Source organism: Sorex fumeus, unplaced genomic scaffold (genome assembly GCF_029834395.1).
Source record: "Sorex fumeus unplaced genomic scaffold, SorFum_2.1 ptg000008l, whole genome shotgun sequence".
Taxonomy (NCBI): domain Eukaryota; kingdom Metazoa; phylum Chordata; class Mammalia; order Eulipotyphla; family Soricidae; genus Sorex; species Sorex fumeus.
The window spans coordinates 329,223-343,787 of record NW_026606065.1 but is presented as its reverse complement, the minus strand read 5'-3'; the positions used below and the strand labels follow the sequence as shown (position 1 = coordinate 343,787).

Below are 14,565 nucleotides of genomic sequence, written 5' to 3'. Positions count from 1 at the left end.
ATGAGAGGCTCTCACGCTCTGCCCAGGGGACTTTGAGTCTGGTGGTAGTAGAGCTCAGCCCCAGGTGGGGTCAGCTGAGTTGGACATCTGCACAGGGGGCAGTTCATAGAGTGAAGGGGCTTTGCTGATGGGCAGAGTTCTGTAACAAACCCTTTGTCATTTCCCATCTTCCTTCCATGAACACTTGAATATCTGGTCTGAGTATCCTCTCTTCTCTATAATGCTATCACCTCATTAGGGAAAGAAATTGACTTTTTGTTTGTTTGGGGGCCACACTTGACCATGTCTGGAGCTACACCCCGCTCTGTGCTAGGAGGTCACTTCCTGGCAGTGCTGGGAACCAAACCTGGGTTGACTGCATGCAGGCAAGCACCATTCCCACTGTGCTCTCTCTTCGGCCTGAGAGATGTCTTTCCCTGAGTGCATGCCTGACAACTGGGAGGGAGTTTCGATCTTTCATTTAGTCCTAGTGTTCCACACTTTACAGGTAAGGAGACTGAGGGACAACCTGACTGGGGAGAATGGAGCCAGATGAGGGTGTGGGTGGGAGTGTCGTCTCTCGGTGACCCCAAAGCACCAGGCAGAGAGCCTCAGACTTGGGAAGGGCTTTGTCAAGCCTGAAGAGTTGAGAATGGAAGGACTCATGGAACAGAAGGGAATCCGGAAACAGGGGCAGATGTCTGGGTGGCGTCTGAGTCTCCGAGAGATCTGCTGTGTGCATTGGCAGCTGGCGTCAGTTAGATGCTCGGTGTCATCTGGCCTGAAGCCAGCTAGGTACAAGGGCTGACTTGATCCATGTGTTCTTTCTTGCAGGTACTCCACCTTCCAAGGAGGTGCCTGCTGGGAACTACCCGTTCATCGTCACCTCCGATGATGGGCGGAAGGTGCCTGTGGTCCAGGCCTACGCGTTTGGCAAATACCTAGGCTACCTGAAGGTGGAGTTTGATGAGAAGGGAGATGTCATCACAACACATGGAAACCCCATTCTTCTCAACAGCAGCATTCCCGAAGGTATATGAAACTCGCTGAGTGTTGAATATTATATCATGTCAACAGGGGAGTGGCTGGACTGTTTTGGGATTGGGTTCCTGTTTTAGGACAAGGTACCAATAAATTTACCTTCTCTCCTAAGTTTCACCCTCTTTATGGACAATGAACCTTGAAACACACCCATGGGTCAAAAATTCCTTATTTCTTTTGCCAAATGGGTTCAGTATCAGACACATATTAGACACTCTGCTTGTTTGGGGGTCACACCCAGCGGTACTCACGACTTATTCCTGGCTCTTTGCTCAGGAATCACTCATAGTGGGGCTCAGGGACCATCTTGTGGTGCCAGGGATGAAATCTGGCTTGGCTATGTACAAAGTAAGTGCCACACCTAATATACTATCTCTCAAACCCCCATTTGTGCCTTTCTACGCAGTTCTCTGCTGTGGAAAAGCAACTCAAAGCTCATGGCCAGAGAGGCATGAATTGCTGAGGCAAAAAGGTTCCAGTTGGGTGGCTCAAAGACAATTTCCCATGATTTGCAGCCTTTCCGTTATCATCTAACTTACACTGTCAAAGCACATTTATGCCAATCATTTACAACCCCACCACCTACCTAAGTTTTCCTCACATGCCGTTTCCTGTTTACCATCATCAGAACAGAGAGGGATGGAGGACAGTGAGGGGTCACAACCTCTATACTATTCAACACTAAACTACCTGATATTTGATTCCTTCCTTTTCCAAAATGTAGGCTGGAACTGAGAGCTTCTTTGTGTGTGTGTGTGTGTGTGTGTGTGTGTGTGTGTGTGTGTGTGTGTGGTGTGATGTGTTTGTTATATTTCTTTCCTTTTTTTTTTAATTTGAGACCTTTAACTGCAGGCTGCTTTCTCCCACCTCCTTTCTTTCTTCTAGATCCAACAATAAAAGCAGACATTAACAAATGGAGGATCAAATTAGATAATTATTCCACCCAGGAATTGGGAAAAACAATTGTCTACCTGGATGGCTCCACTGAATCCTGCCGCTTTAAAGAATGTAACATGGGCAACCTTATTTGTGATGCTATGGTGAGTGGTACCTGGAGAGAGGCGATGGAGACTGGAAGGAGGAAGGATACAGGTAGGAGGAGATGTGAAGGAAATTAATGCCCAGACAAAAGGTTGGCCAGGATGTATCCAGCAGTCCTTGGGAAGGTACCCACCTTGACCCACTGACTTTTAAAAAGTCTTATTTTAAAGGGGGCTGGAGCAATAGCGTAGCGGGTAGGGCATTTGCCTTGCATGCAGCTGACCTGGGTTCGGTTCCTCCACCCCTCTTGGAGAGCCTGGCAAGCTACTGAGAGTATCTCGCCCGCACAGCAAAGCCTGGCAAGCTACCAGTGACATATTCAATATGCCAAAAACAGTAACAAGTCTCACAACGGAGACGTTACTGGTTCCCACTCAAGCAAATCATTGAACAAAGAGAGGACAGTGCTTCAGTGCTACAATTCTATTTTAAGGGACTCATTTTGGTGCTCTGAATTAGGAGTGAGATGACTCTTGAATATACAGATTCTGCTATCTGTAGCCATAGCAGACAAAGTGTGTCTATGTGGTCTATCCTGACCCCCCTGCTTTTTCACTGACCTGTCTACTTGGCTTGAGAGAGTCTGGGTCTGGCGTGGCCACTGATTCCCTCACAAGCAGAGAGTGAGACCATTCACTGTAATGATGACAGTAAGTCTGCCGCTGAGCAAGGCCACTCATGGGAAGACCCACTGTCTGTCCACCTGTGTCCCAGAGCTCTGGCATGACCACCCCAGGGCACCACTGGAGCCTGTTCAGACTCCCGCCCCCGGGGCTCAGCACCCACACACAGGCTCCTATGTTGCATGCTGAGATAGATTCTGGGTGCCCAACATCAGTGTTCAGGAGACAGAAGTGTTAGAGAGAAGCCGTGTACACGATTCAAGAAAGGGCTGGAAGGGAACACCCCAGATGTTCGTACTATTCATGTCTTTGTGAATGAAAAGATACGAACAAGTTTAAGAAAAGTTTTGTTTTGGCACTGTTTTGTTTTCCATCTGAGAAGATTTTTTGTAACCACACATGTATTTTTCAAATGTTCAAAAGAACCTGATTCTCCTTCACTTAGGTAATATATCTGTACCTTCAGAACTGCTGACTTGGGAGTTTCTTGGGGGCCTAATTGTAGAGGTCGGGGTACTTTCCTGAGGTCAAGAGTTGAAAGACTTTTAGGGATCACTTTGGGAGAAAGCTAGACTGAGCTGGAGAGGCTGAGAAGGAGCAGCCGTCTGCAGGGAGGCCTCCCACTGGCCCCCCCACAGCCTATTCAGGTAAGGCTCCTGCCTGGGAGTGACAGGTCTGAGGAGAGGGGCCTCAGAGCTACTGGTTTCTACTTTTTTTTTTTTGCCTTTTTGGGTGACACCCAGTGATGCTCAAGGGTTACTCCTGGCTCTGCACTCAGGAATTAAGGAATTACTCCTGGAAGTGCTTCAGGGACCATATGGGATGCTGGGGATAGAACTAGGGCGGGTTGCATGCAAGGCAAAACCCTCCCCACTGTACTATCACCCCAGGCTTCTAAGAGTCTGGCATAAGACTAGTCACAATATTCTATATTTGCTACTCAGAGCATGAATGTGGTTCTGATCACAGCTGACTCTTGAATAGTGCTAACATTGGAACATGACACCCACCCCAGCCAACAATTCCCTTCCCAGTACCGGGGAGACCACTCAAGGCTCAGGGATGCAGCACTGGCATGCACAAGGATCAGAAATCATTCCCCAGTACCACACGATCTCCCCTGGCCACTGCCAATGCCTGGTGGCCCGGAGCACTGGGCTGTCTTGTCCCAGTCCCTCTGAGCATTACTGTAGGGAATGGGAAGCCATTTTTTTTTTAAGAAAGAAAAGCACACATCTCCCATCCTGAGCGGGCCCCTCCAAGCACCCCATACTGGTTGGTCCCTTCTCTATCTGAGCTGCCTTTTCCCCCCACATATGAGGCCAGCTTCCAAGCCGTGGAGCAATCCTCCTGGTACTCATCGCTACTATTCTTGGGTGTTAGTCTCCCATTCTGTTACTTTATATTCCACAAATGAGTGCAATCTTTCTATGTCTGTCCCTCTCTTTCTGACTATTGCAAACCACAACATCCATAAGGAAAGAGAAAAAGGGAATGCCCTGCCACAGAGGTGGGGTGGGGTGGGGTGGGGGGGAGATGGGGTGGGGGTGGTGGGAGGGATAGTGGGAACACTGGAGGTGGAGAATGGGCACTGGTGGAGGGATGGGTACTCGATCATTGTATGACTGAAATGTCAGCACAAAAGCTTTTAAGTCTGTAACTGTACCTCATGATGATTCATTTAAAAAAGATCTTTATATAATGTGGTACCCTGCAAATTCAGTACTAAAACATGCTATTGCCTAGAAGTCTGTGAACATAAACACATATTCCATACCTTGAATGTATTATATACTGTGTTATATACTGTGTATTTCATATAAATATATATATACATATATATATATATATAGAGAGAGAGAGAGAGAGGAGAGAGAGAGTATACTGTGAGAAAGGAAAATGTTCTCAGGAAACTCCTAAATGGAACATCATAAAGGTCTCCATCCTCTTGTCTTCAGGTTGAGGAGGTGGGAGAGGTTGGAAACATCCACCTATAAATTCTCACCAGCGTTGCTCTGGGGTCAGCTGTAGCCCTGAGGCATCTCGAGATTCCTAGAGCAGCTTCCTTTCCTCCTGATAACTACCCAAGTTCCTAGAATCCCTGATAGAAGTCCATGCTACCGTTGCAGATTAACAACAACCTTAGACACCCGGATGAAGTCTCCTGGAACCACGTGTCCATGTGCATTTTAAATGGAGGCGCCATTCGGTCGCCCATTGATGAGCGGAACAATGGTATGTCTTCACCTGGGGCCTGAGTACTGTGTGTTCTTTCCTGGATGTGCCCACACATGGCGTCAGCTCACCTCTGTGCCAGCCACACATCATGGCAGTCCTTACACGTAGCAGATACACAAGTCAGTGCCCAGCCCCAAGACTCATTTCCACATGTGTGCTCCCTGGGCACTAGCACTCAGAGGCCACAGCTCAGGCTAGTGCCAGCCCAGCTTGATCCAGACTTGTAAGTCACAGGGCTGAATTCTGGTGGGGGCTGGTGTGGGCAGGACATGGACCTCCCTCTTGGTCTCTGGAGAGAGAGACCAAGTGCTCTTGTAGTGTCTTCCAGGGACGCAAGGTTATATCCTAGAGTAAATGAATCCAACTTGACAGATACTGAGGATACTGAGATGCTTGTGTGGTTCCCCCAGATCTATGTCAGAACCAAGGAGTTTCTGTGAACCCCGACTCAGCTCAGACAACAGCAACAGGCAGGCCCTGAGGACTTGTGGGCTCTGTGGATGCTCAGCCCCAAGACAGGCAGTCAAGGGACCTGGGAGTCACAACTTCCAGCCAGGCTGCATCATGCCCAGTGGGGAGGGCGGAGCCAGAGGCCTTCTGAATTATCCCTTCCCTCACCAAGAGTCAGGAACTGCACAACAAGGGCCCTTCCTGCCCTGGGAGCCTGCTCCCGTTCTGGGGCCTCCCTGCCCTCCCCAGCTTCCCTGGGAAGCTGGGGAGAGCTGGTCCTCAAGCTGTTTTCCTTCTTGCCCCATCTCTGACCACCTCAGGCACAATCACCTGGGAGAACCTGGCTGCAGTGTTGCCCTTTGGAGGCACCTATGACCTGATCCAACTAAAAGGCTCCACCCTGAAGAAGGCCTTCGAACACAGCGTGTACCGCTACGGCCAGTCCAGCGGAGAGTTCCTGCAGGTGGGCGGTAAGTCACCAAAGTCGGGGGAGGCTCCTTCCTGCCTAGGACCACTCCCACCCTGCAGGGCCCCGCCTCTGTGTTCTCTCTGCCCCTCCCAGCACCACTGTATGGACTCTCAGTGGTCATGCGCAGCCATGCCATGGGGACTTGGTCATGGTCTGCACTCCAAGGACTCGAATGAGCATTGTTTGCCTGACCTTCAGCAGGAACTGACCCTCTACACTAAACAGATCAGTTACCTGGACATCTAGTTCACATGTAAATTGCTTGAACATTCCATATTCTTATAGATATTCCATATGAAATATCCATATTCCATAAAAGACTGTTCTAGTCCTGATTCCCTCAAACCATGCAGGGAAAAGCTGTGTCCACACTGCCCTAACAAGTGTGGTTTTGGGAGAGGCAAGTTGCTGTGGGGATCCACTGCACATCTCAATCTGCCCTGTGACCTGGGGCAGGGCTTGGGCCTCACTGATCACAGTGGGAGCCCCTGCAGTTCCAGACTCATGAATTGCACTGAAACGAGTGAAAATAAATATCAAAATAAATACTTCCCAAATGACCAAGACCTTGGAAACACTCTTGTCAGCAGGCAACACTATAGTCCTTTGAGTTAATCCTCAACGCAATAATTTTATTTTCTTTGGACATGTGTTTTCGCCTTACTTTTGGACTTTAGATCAAGCCTTTGATTGGCTGGTTGTTTGCCAAGTCTTCCTCTGCATAACACTTCTGGCTGGGGTTGGTAGGCTGGTGCTGCTAGAGGGAACCACCGCTTGTTGTCTCTGGGATAAGCCAGACATTCTGTAATCTTTCTGGGAGCTCTGACAACACAGCAAGATTTTGATGTTTTGATATGGTGCGGGTAACTGTATGTTTTGTCAAAGTTACCCAAATCATTATTACCAGTTGGTAGTCTTCAAAACTGTAACAAAGCATTAGCTTATCTCCTCATTAAACCAATTTTTCACTCATCTTTAAGTTATCAAACCAAGTTGTTAGACCAATTTATTTTAAGACACTTAAGAGATGGGCTTCTGGAGGCCGAGTAATAGCACAGTGGGTAGGGTGCTTGTCTTACACTGGCACCACATATAGTTCCTAGCCCCACAAGCGAGGTGCTAGGAGTGATCCCTAAGTGCAAAGCCAGCTATAAGCCCTGAGCACTGCCAAGTAGGGGCACCAAACAAACAACAACAAATTTGGGAGCCAGGAAATGTGATAAGGGCACATGCCCAGCCTGTGTCCAACCCAGGTTCAATTTCTGGCACCACTTGGTTCCCCCACCATCACTGGGGCAGCCCTAAGGCCCCGCACCACCACTAGGGTGGCCCCAGCATCCCTGAGCTGCACAAAGCCCCAGCAGCACTGCATCCTTGGGCAACTGCGAAGAACCAGTGACCCAGTTACCTGAGAATCACCAGTGGGGCCCCAGGCATTCTGAGCACCACTTGGGAGAATTCAAAATAAATTTGATTAACTACTTTTAAAATGGTGTGGGGTCACAGGACTTGAAACAACAGGCTCCCTGGTGGAGCACATGTCTGGTACCTGGGAGACACTCAGTTCAACCCCCAGCAAAAAAACAAGGGGGGAGAAGAGGAAAAGTTATATAGTTTCCCCAAGTAATGTCAGCCCATCCCCATAGGAGTTCAACCCACCCTCCTCCAAGAGTCCTGCTTCCGTGCCTGGCTGTCCTCACTGGGGCCCCTTGGAGGAGGGTGGGTTGAGTTTCCCTCCTCACCCCAAGCAGAGCCCCGGCAGCTGAAGACCTCCGATTCCAGCCACAGCCATGCTTAAGACCACTCTCCACACGTTCGGACAAGCCTCACGCATGAAAGAACCGGCAGAGAAACCTAAGTGTGCGGTACCCGGGGCCTAGATCTCCAAGCCTGCTCATGAGAGCACCACCCAAGTGAAAACCACATCCAGTGCCCCAACTCCAGACGTTGCCCCAAATTCCTTTCTTAGGAATTGGATCTTTTCCATCTGAATCTGGTGAAAATATATTCATTTCTTTTCTAGGAATTCATGTGGTATATGATCTCTCCCGCAGTCCTGGAGACAGGGTGGTCAGTTTAGATGTTCTTTGTACGCAATGTCGCGTGCCCAGATATGAGCCTCTCAAAGAGGATGGCATCTATAAAGTCGTACTCCCAGACTTTCTTGCCAATGGTGGAGATGGATTCCAGATGCTAAGAGATGACGCACTCAAACATGACTCCGGTAAGCACATGAGCCTTTGCCTCTTCCTGTCCCAAAGGCACATGGGATCAACATGTTTGGTCAAAAGGGAAGGTACGTGCATGTCATAAACCTGCCCCATATTAACTCCCATTCTATTTGTTGGGAAATTGTAGACAGCAAGTGACTATATGCCCTGTCCCTACCCAGCACACACCTATCCTTCCAAACCCACGGAGAAAGCATTCATAATCAAAAGCACCTTGAAGTCTTTTAAGCACGCATACCTGTTCAGCTCTTTAAATAGTGGAATGTTATGCACCTGCTGAAAAACATCACACCTCTGGAACTTCAGGTTGGACTGACACAAAACCATATTAAATTAGTTCAACTTCCTTGAAGCTTTTAGAGTGACTAGGTCAAATAGAGCAACATAAGTTATGACCTTCTTTCTTAAGCAGAGTGAGCTGGTAAAGCAAATGATAGGCAGACTCATACTTGACCTTGGTCGGTATTTTGGCAGCAGAGAGGATGATTATCAGCTTCACATTAAAAACCCATTGAGAACACACAAAGCTCAATCACAGAATACATTGTTTACCTTCCTCTTCCTGGAAACCAGCATGCTTACAGGGCATGCAGCACTTCTCTGTATCCCCAGCAAGGAGCCTGGACAGGATCCTCCTTGGCCTGGGTATCCTGCTATTTTAGCTCCTTGTTTCGAGAAGGTCTAGCTATTCCCCGTAGCTTAGGCACACCATGCTCCTTCTGTTCATTACATGATAGTGGATGGAAGGTCAGGTTTAAAAGGCCATTCTCTGGGACTTAAGGTGTGGCTTGTGTGATAGAGCACAGGCTGTGCATGTGTGAGATCCTGAGAATGAGCCCCGGGACCACATGAACTCTGCCCCCTTCCTGGTAACACTGGGGATAGCCCCCAGCAATGAAGGAGGAGGTTCTTGTGAACCCCATGGGTGACAAATTGATTAATGACTATGTAATACTCAAGCCCAGACTGCTGAGTGTTGGAATACAGAAGACTGAGGATGCCTCAGCCCTGGGTCTTAGCCCCCACTAGACATTAGATGCATTCAGTGGGTGTTTTCAATTGTCAGTGCCTTGGCCCCAACTTCTAGAAACTCTAGTTAAACTGGGTAAGAGTCTTCCAGTGATTATAATGATTACTCTCAGTAGCTTGTGAGAACCACTGCAGACAGAACAAAGAGTCCTTACATTATTATATGTGTGTACATACACACACACAAACACACGTCCTTTTAGGGGCTTCGTGTAGTCTTAAACAATTGAGAGTTCTTCATCACCTCCCTCTTTTTTGGAACTGAATATCTTTATTGTCTCACTATCAATTTTACTGTAATAATAGTTCTTGACCAGACAGCAAAAGAAACTCACTTTTATGTCTCAACTAATTGCTTTTGATCTAGTTTCCTAATATGATTGTCTAGAGTGACTCAAAGTTATGATGACTTCACTTTTGGATCATCCCAGAGCAGACAACTCTGTTCTCCCCACATATCCAGTATCGGGCATAAATGAGCACTTTTCTCATGAGGAGCGAGAAAAATTCAGTTTTCTATACTTATGGTCACCATTGTGTCTTCTCTGCTGTTATTTCAGCTAAAATAGGGGTTCTTTTCCCATATAATTACAAAGAATTTTAAAGAACTGCATTGCCTACCACCCCATTTGCTACCATTCTTAATGTTAAGTGATTTTTTTCCCCCTCTAGTTAAAATAACTTTCGTTTTCCCCTAGGTGACCAAGATATCAGTGTGGTTTCTGAATACATCTCAAAAATGCAAGTAGTTTATCCAGCAGTTGAAGGTCGGATCAAATTTTCTGCAGGAAGTCATTGCCATGGAAGCTTTTCTCTAGTATTTCTTTCATTTTGGGCAGTTGTCTTTATTTTGTACCAATAGTCAAAAGAAACTTCTACTTTAACATCAACATGTGGAACTGAATTTTTCCTCAAGTGATATTTGAGCCCTCCTTTCAGGAACTGGCTTTGTGATGGTACAGACCATTCTCACAGGCTCCTAGAAGCTGACCTAAATGGTTGTAAATGACAACATTGACATCTCCTCTCAGGATCAGCAAATCAGTGATTTGCTGGGAAAGAAAGGAAATGAAATGAAAATGCGACCCTCTGAGAGGAAGGTCAACAACCTTTAGCTTACTTGTGAAATTTTTAAATAAATGTTGTAAACTATTTTAAACCACCCAAATCATTTTCCTCCTTTATAGTCCTTCTAATTTATCAGCTACTTAATGTTTAAGTAGAACCTTATCATTTACAGGGGAGTTTTAAGCACATCTTCCTATTTGGTGCTCCTTGCTTTGATGGGCAGGACAGATGTTACTTTCTCATTTCAAAAACTAGAGAACTCAAGTTCAGAGAGAGTTGACTGGTTCAAAGCCAGATAGCTAAAAGTGACAAATGATGCATCATTATTCTGACCTTGAGTTCTGCACTCTTTTAACAATATCTACTTGCTGCAGATTGGTACCTTATGGCCTCCTCTCTTCATAATTATCAGTGGCCCAAGCTCATGGGTGGTAACTCTGCTCTGCTTCTGGTCTCCATCTTTCCTTTTTTTTTTTTTTCCATTGAGTGAGTCTGAGACAAACCTAGGGTGGCATTCTCTGTTGCACCACCCCAGTGCCTCGGAGAAATAAGGAAACAGAGCAGCAAATAAAGGCCAAAAGTTGGTCAAAGAATAAGGAAGGTAAAGGAAGAACAGGAAATCTCAGACTGATTGATTTTCTGTGAAAGAAAGAACTATGTTAAGTTGGTATTTGCAACGCGTGTACCTATGTAGTGCCTGATGCGTGGAATTTTCTTTTCTTTTCTTTTTTTGTTTGGGGCCACACCCAGCAGTGCTCAGGGCTTCCCCTCGCTCCACCTCAGGAATCACTCCTCGTGGAACTTGGGGGACCATATTGTGGTGCTGGGGATCAAACCTGGATCAGCTGCATAACGGCAAGCACCTACTGTTCTGGCCCTGTTACATTAACTCTTCATAGATTTCGTCAACTCTGCCTCTTTGTGCTTTCCTTCTTTCTAATATGAAGGTACCATGAGAAGAGAATCTCTGTCATTCCAAACTTTCACGTTCCTTCCTAGCCAGATCCCAGGGCTGTATTCAGCCCACACTCCTTGTTCCACCTTCTTAATCACTTAATCACTTAACTTCCCGTTAGTCATCGATTTGCTCGAGCGGGCGCCAGTAACGTCTCCACCTTCTGGTTATGGAAAATCCAGAGGGGGACCCAGGATTGATGTTAAATCATATTATATATAAGATGCCTGAAGTCAGTTCTACCTCCAGATATGAACAATAACTCAGAGTCATTCTCAAATCCAGATACGCCACTCCCTAGGTGGTGCTGAAAATATTCAGACTGATGGAATGATTTATGCCTAAAGAACAAATACTTCAGGTGGTAATGGAAGCTTGGGAGCCTGCTCAGTACCACATAAATAATTCAGCAAGAAATAAGAGCTTTTACCCTTTCAAAAAAAATGCTGAGCTAACAGAAACTAGAGTTTTGTCTGGTTTGGTTTGGGGGCAACACCCAGCAATGCTCACAGTTTCTTCCTGGAGCTCAGGGGATGTGTCATGGGTGTCATGGATCAAACCAGATCAGCAGAATAGAAGGCGAGCACCTTAACCACTGCATTGTAGAGCTCCAGCCCCAGAAGCTAGAGTTCTGGAGAAGAGTATGTTTGTTTACAAATATCTAGCGTGGTAACAAATATTAAGTGTGCTGGCTGCAAAAGACACTTTGCAATTTCATAGCCATTTCAAAGTTCACAGTGAAATAAGGCCCTTGGTTCTCTGCATCTCCAGAATAACTAAATAAAAGGAATATCACTAATATTCTAAGAGGAAAAATAGAGAAAGTTGTCTTTTGGGTATATTCATATAAAATAGGACAACTCTGATTATAGCAAAAACTTTGTAAAATATTCTAAATATGTGTCCACTGACTGTGCAATAGTGTTAAAAAGTGACTTCACACCACTTGCAACTGTAGATTCTAATAAAATTGAAGAAATGCACCTTGATTTTTGATGGTTATTTCTTCTTACACAAATACCCATAATCCAAGACAACTGAAGGAAGATACTATAATAGTTTAGCTCTATGTTAGAAAAGATGAAGTCATGAAATTTATATACAAGTGGTACAACATGGAAAGTATCAAGTTAAGCGAAATGAGTCAAAGAGAGGGATAGACATAGAAAGATTGCATTCATCTGGGGAATATAAAGAAACAAAATATGAGATTAATACCCAAGAATAGCTGAGTCAACACCAGGAGGATTACTCCATAGCTTAGAGGCCAACCAGGCATTCTAGGGGAAAGGGCAGCTCAGTTAGAGAAGGGAGCACCAAATAAAGGGTGTTTGGAGGATCCTCCCAGGAGGGGAGATGCATGTTGAAAGTAGACTATGGACTGAGCATGTTTGCCACTCAAAGCCTCTTTTGCAGACCACAACACTCAAAAGGAGAGAGAGAACACAAGGGATTGCCCTGCCACAGAGGCAGGGTGAGATGGGAGGGATGGGGGTGGGAGGGATATTATCCATGGTGGTGGAAAATGGGCATTGGTGGAGGGATGGGTATTTGATCATTGTATAATCGAAACCCAAGCACAAAAAATTGTAAATCTACAACTGTACCTCATGGTGTTTCACTAAAAATAAAAAATAAATTAAAAAACAATAGTTTAGCTCTAATATTGTTTCCCTTGCTCACAAGTCTCTTGCCATCTTATAAACCTCCCTACTCACCTCTCACCCCAAAAAGACAAGAAAAATGTAAGCAATGTTTAGGTAGGAGAGAAAAGTGAACATAGGATACTTTAACAAGACTAATAAATTTTATCTTATATTTAATGTAAAGAGCTACAGTGGATTCTTAAAACTAAAAATTTCCCTGTTAGGGGCTGGAGCAATGGAACAGCGAGTAGGGCATTTGCCTTGCATGTGGCCGACCTGGGTTCGATTTCCAGCATCCCATATGGTCTCCCAATACCGCCAGGAGTAATTCCTGAGTGCAGAACCAGGAGAAATCCCTAAGCATCACTGGGTGGGACCCAAAAAGCAAAAAACAAAAAATAAAATTAAAAATTGTCCTATTAGACAATGATTTTATCTGATTAGGTGTTCATGTAAGAATATTCCTCAGGCAGAGCTGGAGCGATAGCACAGCAGGTAGGGCATTTGCCTTGCACGGGGTGAACCCGGGTTCGGTTCCCAGCATCCCATATGGTCCCCGAGAATCACCAGGAGTAACCCCTGAGCATCGCTGGGTGTAACCCAAAAAGCCAAAAAAAAAAAAAAACCTTCCTCAGGCATGATAATGAGAGTAGGCTGGCTGATAACCCTTGTTCAATCAAACACATTAAATCCATTTGGAAACAAAGTAGCCTTCAGGAGTTTGCAAGAGTAAGTTGTCATTTTCCTTTTGTTTCTGGTTTGAGGCCACACCTACTGGTGTTCAGGAATTACTCCTGGGCTTGGGGATCCTACAGAGTGCCAGGGATTTAACTGATCTAACGCAGGTCCATTGTGTGAGAGGAATGTGCCTTACCCACTGTACTATCTCTTCAACTTCTAGCTAGCATTCTTAGAAGTAAATTTAGGCTCATAAACTTACTGAATATTAAAGTGTCTGTACTGTACAGTTTAAAGTAGGAAGCTATTAAGGCCATTAAGCTATCCAGGTTCTTTGCTTCCTGTGCACACCACTCGCCTCTCCCCAAATGATTTTCCTATTTCCAGTGATGAAGTCGCTCCTCCTGTCCCTCGTGTACCTTTTCAGAGTGCAATGTCACTCATCCTATCCCTGTTGCCCTGTATTCTTTGGTGTTTTCCAGCTCAAAGGTTGCTGGGACTCTGGGCTTTGCTTCTCAAGGCCTCTAGTCCTGCAGCTCTTTGTCCCTTTGACCTTCCTTTGTTCTCAGGCCATTAGGGTGAACATTGCTCTCTTACTGTTAGCCTGGCACAGGTGAGGGGCCCAAGAGAAAGTTATCTGACTTGTGGTCCCCTTCTAATTGTTACCATCCCAGCCCCTTAGCCATTTTCACTATCTAGCTGCCAGCCATGTTGGTGAGATTTAAAATGACCAGCTATCTTCACTACATTACCCGGAACCCCTTGCCTCTCCCGGTCACTTTCACTTCCACAATAACATTTTTAATAATCAAAAGGAGGAGTTTTGATTTTGGTTTGGTTTTTTTTTTTTTTTTTTGCTTTGCTCAGCAGTGTTCAAGGGGTTACTCCTGGCTTTGCACTCAGGAATTACTCCTGGTGGTGCTCAGGGGACCATATGGAATGTTGGGGTTCGAACTTGTGTCGGAAGCGTGCAAGGCAAACACCTTACCCACTGTGCTATCACTCCAGCCCCAAAAGGAGTTTTGGAGGTCTAAGAGACAGTGCAATGGGTAGGGTGCTTGCCTTGCACGCAGCCAACCCCAGTTCAATCTCCGGCATCCCATATGGTCACCAGAGT

The 14,565-nt window shown here is 46.0% G+C and overlaps 1 protein-coding gene across 1 annotated transcript in view; it reads left to right on the top strand.

Annotated features, from left to right (window-relative positions):
• The window catches only part of NT5E (5'-nucleotidase ecto), a 71,461-nt gene extending 60,817 nt beyond the window's left edge, over nucleotides 1-10,644 (top strand). The window contains exons 4-9 of the mRNA XM_056109932.1: nucleotides 814-1,011; nucleotides 1,906-2,060; nucleotides 4,814-4,919; nucleotides 5,693-5,842; nucleotides 7,865-8,065; nucleotides 9,800-10,644. Of these exons, the coding sequence (XP_055965907.1) occupies nucleotides 814-1,011; nucleotides 1,906-2,060; nucleotides 4,814-4,919; nucleotides 5,693-5,842; nucleotides 7,865-8,065; nucleotides 9,800-9,963 (974 nt within the window). The 3' untranslated portion in view covers nucleotides 9,964-10,644. The remainder of the gene's footprint in view (nucleotides 1-813; nucleotides 1,012-1,905; nucleotides 2,061-4,813; nucleotides 4,920-5,692; nucleotides 5,843-7,864; nucleotides 8,066-9,799) is intronic.
• Nucleotides 10,645-14,565: the final 3,921 nt, after the last annotated feature.